The sequence below is a fragment of the Belonocnema kinseyi genome, chromosome 8 (genome assembly GCF_010883055.1).
Source record: "Belonocnema kinseyi isolate 2016_QV_RU_SX_M_011 chromosome 8, B_treatae_v1, whole genome shotgun sequence".
Lineage (NCBI taxonomy): Eukaryota > Metazoa > Arthropoda > Insecta > Hymenoptera > Cynipidae > Belonocnema > Belonocnema kinseyi.
The window spans coordinates 1,671,683-1,681,510 of record NC_046664.1 but is presented as its reverse complement, the minus strand read 5'-3'; the positions used below and the strand labels follow the sequence as shown (position 1 = coordinate 1,681,510).

Here is a 9,828-nt window from a genome sequence, read left to right as displayed (position 1 = left end):
CTATTGGAGAATTTTGTTATTCAGTAATTTTCCAGTTATTGATTTTTATATTTTATTGTTTTTATTATTTCAGGAATTTTTCTATTTAGAAATTTTTTCCGGGAAATTTGAAAGGTCTGGAATTTTATTTTTCGGGAATTTCAAATTCGGTAATTTTAAAAACTATGGGAGAATTTTGTTATTCAGGAATTTTCCAATTGCAGATTTTTATATTGTGTTGATTTTATGACTTTGGGAATTGTCCTATTTAGAAATTATTTTGGAGAATTTTCAAATTCGGTTCTATTATAATCTTTCGTGAATTTTATTATAGAGAATTTTCCAATTCCGGATATGTTATATTTCAGTAATATTTTTTCGGAAATTTTTTTTTGAGAAATTGTCTAATTGTCAATTTTTACCTTCGGCCAATTTTCACGGAATTCAAAATTATTGATTGCGGATTCAAAATATATTTTTTTTAATTTGATCCAAGAATCGATTATTTTAAATTGATTAACTGGAAAAATTGAATTGCTTTCTGGGAATTGATTCTAATCTGAAAATTAAATTTGCATTTGAAACTAATCTTGCACTTGTGATGACTAACAGAAAATAAAAGCGAGTAAACAATAACTAAATTTTTTAAAGTCATTGACTGAAGTTGCTTGACGAAATCAATGAACTGAATGAAAAATATATTTGGGAAATGAATTAAAATGATAACAAGGAAATAAAGTTGAAGAAATGTACTAAAGAGATCCAAGATCAAGAGAATGGGATAGTGTCAAGGTGAAGAAGTTAAGGAGGTCATGGTTCAAAAATGTCAAGATTCTCGATCACATTTTTTCTGATCTGCTTTACAAATCATGTCAATACTCGTCTGTCAATTTTTATTTTCCTGGATTATTTACTCTACTATTCGTTTATCTACTTTTCCTATCCATAGTAACAACCAATATTACTAATTACTTCTTAACAATATTTATACGACAGTAATACAAGATTGGAATTTTTTCATAAAACATTAAATAAATTTTATGGCGAAAAAAATAAATTTCAAATCCGCCGGGATTCGAGCCCAGAACCTTTCGCTTGCCGGACTTCCTTGCCAGTCCGGAAATCAAAAGATTCTAGGCTCGAATCCCGGCGAGTTGAGAGGCGTTCCTTTTTTTCAGATAAAATTTTATTTAATTAAATAATTGTTACATCCCGAATATTTCTCTATTTATAAAATAAAACGTTAGTCGCTTACATTTGATCAAGGAGGTACTAAAATATTTACTTCCGGCTGGTGTTTTGATTGACGCACTCGAGCTTGTCTAGCAAGATTTTACAATGAATTACGTGATTGAGACGTACGTACAATAGAAGCCAATATTATTTTTTATGAGGGAATTCTTGGAAATTAAAAAAAAGTGTTGAATAAACACAGAAATGTTGATTAATTATGTGAAATGCCTCTTGATTGTGATTAAAAAAATAAATAAAAACGGCCCTTTTCATATTATATTTTTATTTCAATTGAGACATTTAAGTGTTCCCAAAATTTGGTCCTTGAATTTTTTTCATTTCCAAGAATTCCGTAGTTGAAGCATGTTGGACCTAAAAAATAATTAGAACTAAAAAAATAATTAAAAATAAATAATAACTAAAAAAATTACAATTTACAGTATTATTTAATTGCATAATATGAAAAATGGTTGAAAGTGTCAACTCACTTCTAGCGTATCTACGGAGAAGCCCCTCATCAGCAAAAGAAGCTGCCACCCCCAAGAGGACGATGAGGAGGCACACGAAGGATTTGTTCATGTTCCCCATTTTACAGAAAAGCCGAAATTAATAAAAATTAATTTTGGTTCAACAATTTTTTTTTTAGTTTCAGTCCCCACTTTTTTTTAGCGTTGTAGTACGATCGCGATGGCAAGAGAGTTCGTAACTGAATGACTAAGTTGCGTCGTCTCGCGATGATCTTATATAGCATTCACACGCATTCGAACCTGTTACCTCCAGGATGTTTCATTGTGGGTCTCCTCAAGCTGAGGGCTTTACTCTTGTCTGTTTACAAACATGGATTTTTTAATCCCGAATATATTAATTCTTTTATACAATCAGTCATATTTATGACAAATTTCTTTCCTTTTCAATCCAAATTCTTTTATTTTTCTGGAATTTTCAATTTCCTTAAATTTTCAAGTTTTGAAAATTTAATATTGAATACAAAAGGAATTTTCCACATTACAAAGTTCTTTATTATTTTTTGCATTTGAACTTGGATTTAAGTAGTTCGGATTTAGAACGTTCCGAGAATTAATGCTGCACAGGTTTCTTGAAGCGGGGAGCGCGGGAGTCGCTGTTCAACCAAGCGTGACGAACAGCTCGAGGGTCGCACATTGTTAATTCAAAGTTCCAGTGTATTTTCAGCCGTTGAAAATTCGAATATTGAAAATCGAATGTTCAACTGTAGAATTTTTTACAATTTTCAACTGCTAAAAATGGAATAAAATTTATAATTGAAATTTACACTTTTCCAAAGTAGTTTCTTCCTTGAATTTTCAATGAGCAAGCATTCAATGTCCAATTTTCTTTTATTTCTTATTATTAAAAATTCAAATTTTGAAAATAGAATTTTTAGGATTTAATATTGAATAAAATAGAAAATTGAATTTTATACTTTTTAAAGTTCGTTTTTTCTTCTCCATTATTAAGCAGTTGCAAACTCAGTTTTAAATTTCCTTAAATTTACAAGTACAACACTGGAACTTGGATTTAGGCATTCTAGGATTAGTGAGTTCCGAGAATTGATGCTGCGCAGGTTTCGCGCTGCGGGAGGCGCGAGTGATCCTGTCAAGTCAAGCGTGACAAGCAGTTCTAGGACCGCAATCTCAGCACGTTAGTTTCATCAGGTTGCGTCATGCCTCCAAATGTAACAGAAGCTATTGCAAGCCAAACTCAAAAACGTTCTTATTCAAAGTTCCAGTATATTTTCAGCTATTAAAAATTCGAATATTGAAAATTGAATATTCAATTATACAATTTTTTACGACTTTCAATAGCCGACAATGGAATAAAATTGGAAAAGAACAAGTGTTGAAAATTACAACTTTGAAAATTTAACTTTTGAAAATTGAATATTGAATAAATATGGAATTTTTTGCGAAAGGCGCTGTTCAGTCAAGCGTGAAGAACAGCTCGAAGGCCCCACTATTAGCACGTTTGTTAGATCAGGTTGCGTCATACGTCCAAATAAAAAAAGTTTCGTGTCTGCCAATTTACGCTCAGACGGTCTGGATTTAGGCTCAAGGCCATGCCCGAAACCGCTCTTAATTCCAAGAACCAGTGTATTTTCAGCTGTTGAAAATTTGAATGAAGAAAATTTAATATTTAAATGTAAAATTTTCTTAAATTTTCAACTGCTGAAAACTAAATGAAATCGAACGTTGAATTTTCTACTTTCCAAAACTCTTTTTTTTCATTGAATCATTTCATTTCTAACAGTAGAAAACTCTGTTCTCAATTTCTCTAAATTTTCAAATTTTTAAAATTCAAAGGTGGAAAATTGAATCAATTAAAAATTTCAAGTATTGAAAATTCAAAGGATGACAATTGAATATTGAATAAATATTGCATTTTCTACTCTTCAATGTACGATTTTTATAAAATTTTCAACTGTGAAACTTCAAATGTTGCAAATTAAATTTTCCACTTTTCGAACTTCTTTTTTATCTTGAATTTTCAATAAATGAAAATTCAATCATTTTCTTCCCTTTTCAAGTGTTAAAAAATCAAATAATGAAAATTAAAAATTCTAATTTCCACTTTTAAACTTTCGTTGTTTTGAAAAATCTTTGACAAATGAAAGTTTTATTTTCCTAAATTTTCAACTGTGGAAAACTGAATAAAAATGAAAATTGAATTTTTCACGTTTCAGAGTTCGTTTTTCTAATGTTCAGTTTTTCTAATTTTTCGGCTGTTGGAAATTCAAATGTTGAAAATAAAATATAATCGAGAATTAAATTTTCTCATTTACAAATTTCGTTTTTTTTATTGTCCAATTTTCTTAAATTTTCAAATGTTGAAAATTCGAATATTGAACATAAAATTAAATTGAAAATTGAATTTTTTATCTTTTAACTGGTAAAAATAGAATCGCATTGGAAATTGTACTTTTCACTATTCAAAGTTGTATTTTTTTCTTGAATTTTTAAACTTAAAAGAGAAGTTTTCAATTTTGGTCAATTTTGAACAATTAAAAATTTAATAAAATTGAATATTCCAACTGTAGGATTTTCTTTGTTTTTTAAACGTTTTAAAATTCAAATGCTAAAAAATCTATATTGAAGAAATATTGTAGAAATTTGAAAATTAATTTTTCCACTATTCAAATTTCGGTTTTTTATCGAACTTTTAAAGTTAAAAATTCAAATGTTAGTTTTCTTAAAATTTCAACAGTTAAAAAGTGAATTACTAGAAAATTGAATATTCCAATGGTAGAATTTTTTATTTAATTTCAACATTTGAAAATTCTTAATTTTTCTGCAGTTGAAAATTTAAATGTTGAAAATGAAATAAAATCGAAAATCGATTTTTTAACTTTTCTAAGTTCGTTTTTTTTAATGTCAAAATTTCTTAATTGTTAAAATGTTAAAGAATTTAATGTTAAACATTAAATAAAATTGCAAATAGAATTTTCCACTTTTCACCTGATAAAAATAGAATCAAATTAGAAATTTTATTTTCTACTATACAAAGTTGTTGTTTTTCTTAAATTTTTAAAGTTAAAATAGCAATTTTTAATTTTATTCAATTTTTAACAATTAAAAATTTAATAAAATCGAATATTTTAACTGTCGAATTTTGTTCATTCTTTAAGCTTTCATAATTCAAATGTTGAAAATTGTATATTGAATAAATATTGAATAAATTTGATAATTGAATTTTCCACTTTTCAAATTTCGTTTTTTCATCGAACTTTTAAAGTTAAAAATTAAAACGTTAGTTTTCTTAAACTTTTAATGGTTAAAAATTAAATAAACTTGAAAATTGAATTTACAGCTATATAATTTTTATCGATTTTCAACATTATTTACCATTCAAATGTTGAAAATCGAATATTGAATAAATTTAAAAATCAAATTTTGGACTTTTCAATTTTCTTTTTTTTTTAATGTTAAATTTTCTTAATTTATAGATTCGATTGGAAAAATTAAAATATTAAAAATTGTATATCGAATAAATCCCAAAATTCATTTTTTCACTTTACAAATTTCATTTTTTTTATGTTCAATTTTCTTAATTTTTCAACTGTCAACAATTCAAATTAATACGTCAATACAATTCAAACACAAAATTCAGAACTAAAATTTCCACTTTTTAAATGTCGTTTTTTTTATTTTCAACAGACCCAATTTTCAATTTACTTAATATTTCGACCGTGAAAAATTGAACCAAATTGAAAAACTGATTTTCCCAGTTTCCAAAGTTAGTTATTATCTTGAATTTTTAAAGTTAAAAATTAAATAACGAGTTTAATTAAAATTTCAATTTTTAAACATTAAATAAAATTGAAAATTGTATATTCTAACTGCAGAACCTTAATTAATTTTTAAAATTAAAAAATTAAAATACTAAAATTTGAATATTGACTAAATTGGGAACAAATTTGAAAATTGAATTTTCTACGTTTTAAAGTGTTTTTTTTTTTAAATTTAATATAAAGATAATTTTTTTCTTGGACTTTCAAAGTTGAAAATTTCTTTTTTCAATTTTCTAAAATTTCCATCTGTTGCAAATTGAATAAAATTTAGTATAAAATATAAAATAATACATAAATAAATTTAATATATAAATAATAAAAATACAAATAAGAATACAATATTTATAAAACATAAATATACTAAAAATAAAAAATTTAGAATTAAAGTCAGTTATTCTTTTAGAAAAAATATCAGAAATTTCTTTATCAAGGTCATTTGAGAGTTTTTACAAATAGAAGATAAAGTCTAGAAACTAAAATTAAATAACTACATTAGATAAAATTTGGTTAACGTATTATTTTTCAATTTTCATCACAATGAAATGATTCATTATAAATTGAATTTAAATTAATAATGATGAAATAATTGATAATAATTGGATTTTTGTGTTATAATATAAACTTAAATAATTAATAGAATAAAGAACGATATTAAATAAAAGTAAAAATCTATCATCATGAATATTTTTTATTTTTTGTGCATTAAATTAATAAATATTAATAGTAAAACAATTTTTTAAATTAAGCAAATTGTCCGTAATTCAAATAGTAATTTAATATTAATAATACTGATCCTAAATAACTTATTTTGAAATTTTGTTCATTCCATTCCGGAAATTGAATCTTTATTGTGAAAAAACTCTTGTATGTTTTTTTTCAGATTTTAAAAATAATAACCGAACAAGAACTTAAATAATTATTGTTAAGTTTATTAATCAATTTCCTTCTTATTGAAAGACCTGCAAATATTTTTTTATCGGATTTCAAAGACGACTAAAACTGAAACGCCTGTTTCGTTTCATTTCCTGATAATTTAACTTTTATGTAATTTAAAAAGTGTGCGGTTAAACAAAAACACAATCCATCAATTTTCAATATTTTGAACTTCAAAATATAATAAAAAATAACTTCAAAATAAAGAAAATTACTTTTAAAAAAAAAGAAAAATTTTCATGGGATGAAAAAACTATTTCTGTGCCTGAGAACGAACTAATTATTATCTTTAAATTAAAGAAATCGTTTTTAAACAAAAGAATATAATTTATTTGAATAAAAAAAAACATTTAGGAATTAACTTCAATTTTGATTATTCCGAATGGAATTTTTTTTTTAATCAACTTGGAAATTTTTGTTAAACATTAAGGAGGCCACCGTGATAAAATGTTCCGTTTTATTTAAACATTAAGAAGGTAATATTATGACATTTGTAAATAGGCCAGATCATCACAAAAAATATAACGCATTTACAAGCTAATGTGTCTAAATGGAAAAACAAAAATTATTTACTAACTTTATCTATTTAATCTTACTTTATTCAATATTACAAATAATCTTTTCAAAAAGTATGTGTAAAAAGATATTAATTTTGAGAGGAATTTAAATTAATTAAGTAAAAACTATTAAATAATATGTATAATATTTTCTAAAGTCTAATTTTTCTAGATTATTAGTTTATAAAACAATAACATAATTCATTTATTTAATATGGAACATATTAGTAGTAATAATTTTAATGAAAAAAAAATTTCGAATAACAATTTATTATTTTTATTTATAAGATTATATAAATATAATTTTTCTACGATTTTCTGGAAAAAACTCAGAAACTTTTAGTTTGTAGGATGTTACAAATTTGTAGGGGAACTTTTTAACTATTTTGAAAAAACCTTCTAATAGTTTTTTAATCTTGAAAAAAAACTTTGTTATCATTAATTTAAAAAAATATAAAATCACTTAAAATTTTTTCAGGATTCTTAAGAAGAAATTATTTTAAATTATCTCAGAAATAATAATAAAAAAAAAATTTTTCTCTTGAAATCCTTCAAAATTGCTAAAAAATGCCTGCATTTTTTATTCTAAATCTTCAAAAATCTACATTTTTTTAATTTCATAAATATTTCGAAATTAATTTGATAATTTGTTTAAAAGACTTGTACATATCATTTAAATTATTTAAACATTTGTTAAACTTTGTGAAAATCTATCCAAACTAAAAAAATTGACTTGAAAAATTCCATATATTTTTCGATATTTTTAGTAATATTTTTTAATATTTTATTTCTTTCTAAATTTTCTTCAAAAATTATTTTTTCACAATAAAGAATTATTTAATGTTTTCAAGTGTGAAATTATTAATTTTCTTTTTAAAATTTTCACATATCTTTGAAAATTATTTGAAAATTTTCTAAAATTTGTTTAAAACTTGAAAAATTAAAAAAGTTTCCTTAAAATCTTCCAAAAATTCCTAAAATGCTTCTAAAAATTTGTAAAATAAATTTTTTCAACTTTGTTAATCTTTTGAAGTTTAAAATAATTAAAATTTTTTTTAAATTTTGTACATTACTTTTAAAATGATTTGAATATTTTCTAAAATTTCTGAAAATCTTTCAAAATTCAAAAAGGAGCCTAAAAGTCTTCCAGATATTTTTTCGATGTTTTTAAATGTTTTCGAATCTTTTTAATTTTTCTTGAAAAATTTATTTGTCAAATTATAAAATCATTTTTAATTATCCCAGAACTCTTAGAAGAAAAAAATTTTCTGGAAGTCTTTAAAAATTGCTGAAAGCATTTTGAATTTTTCATTATAAATATTCAAAAATCTAGATTTTTTCAATTTCATAAAACCACCCGAATTTTAAGTCATTATTTTTTTTAAACATTAACATATTTTTTTAAATGATTTAAATATTTCCTAAAATTTGTGAAAATCCTTCAAAACTACAAAAGTTGCCTTAAAATCTTGCACATCTTTTCTCGATAATTTTAGTAATGTTTTTAAATGTTTTCAAATCTTTGTAAGTTTTGTTCAAAAATGAATTTTAAAAATAAAAAATTATTTAATATTATCCCAGGTACCTTCAAAAAAATTATTCTTTTGAAATCTTTCAAAATTAGCAAAAAGCTTCTAAATTTTTTTCGGAATCTTCAAGAATCTACATATTGTTAAAAAAATATTTTTACGCTTTATTAGTTCAAAAAAATATTCATTTAATATTTATTGTTCACTTATCATGGTTGAAATAAAATTTTTTTTTTATTGACTGAAAGATTTTTTTCAGTAAAAATTTCAAATCTTTTGTCGGAAATTTAATAAATAAATAAATGTTAACTGTTATATTTTTCGTTAATTATTCCTCTTTTCTTGGTGGAAAATTAACCTTCTTCTTTAAAAATGTATGTTTTTAGTTCAAATTTCATTTCATTGTTCGAAAATTTAACTATTTCTTATTAAATTCGTTTTTTGATAAATGTAAATTAATTTTTTTTAACTGAAAAATCATCCCTTAAATTTTTAGTTGAAAATTTGTCTTTTGTACTTAAAAATTCAACTGCTAGGTAGAAAATTAATCTTCTTGGATGAAAATATTTATTAAAATTTAAAATATTTATTAAAAATATTTTTATTTGACATATCAACCATACAATTTTTCGTCAAGGATATATCTCTTTTGTTTCAAAATTCAACAATTTGGTTAAAAATTGAAATATTTTGTTAAAAATGTCTTTTTTTGGTTAAAGTTATAAAATAATTAAAGTTAACAATTTTCTTAAAAAATATTTGTATCTGTTTTAACAGAAATTTCAATTATTCAATTTTTAGTGACCAATTTCTTCTTTTTAGTTAAAAAAAAAACAACTGACAGTTTAAAAGTTTAAATCTTATACGAAAATTTTTTTTATTTTTCTGTTAGGAATTAATTTAGGACTTTTAGAAGTTTAGAAGAAATAAATTTAAAATTTGATAAATTTTCCACATTTTTTGTTGTTATTCCATTTTTTGTTGCTGATTTTTTAATCTTGCCAAATTAAAACATTCTTTTTGAAAATTTTTTTCAATTTTATCTTGAAGTTCATTTTTCAAAATATCACTTTTTTTAAATCTGCAAAATTTTAAAAATGTTCTTAAAATCTTTCAGAATATTCTTTGAAAATTCAGAAACTTTTGAAATATTTTAAAATATAAATTAAAATAATAAATTAATATAATTTAACTAATAATAATAACTAATAACTAATAAACTTTAATTTTAATTTTAATTTTAATTTTAATTTTAATTTTAATTTTAATTTTAATTTTAATTTTAATTTTAATT

The 9,828-nt window shown here is 22.9% G+C and overlaps 1 protein-coding gene across 2 annotated transcripts in view; it reads right to left on the bottom strand.

Moving 5' to 3' along the window:
* LOC117179166 (spidroin-2-like) overlaps positions 1 to 1,925 on the bottom strand; it is a 49,212-nt gene extending 47,287 nt beyond the window's left edge. For both annotated transcript variants that reach the window (XM_033370883.1, XM_033370884.1), the window contains exon 1: positions 1,701 to 1,925. In XM_033370883.1, the coding sequence (XP_033226774.1) occupies positions 1,701 to 1,800 (100 nt within the window). In that variant the 5' untranslated portion in view covers positions 1,801 to 1,925. The remainder of the gene's footprint in view (positions 1 to 1,700) is intronic.
* Positions 1,926 to 9,828: the final 7,903 nt, after the last annotated feature.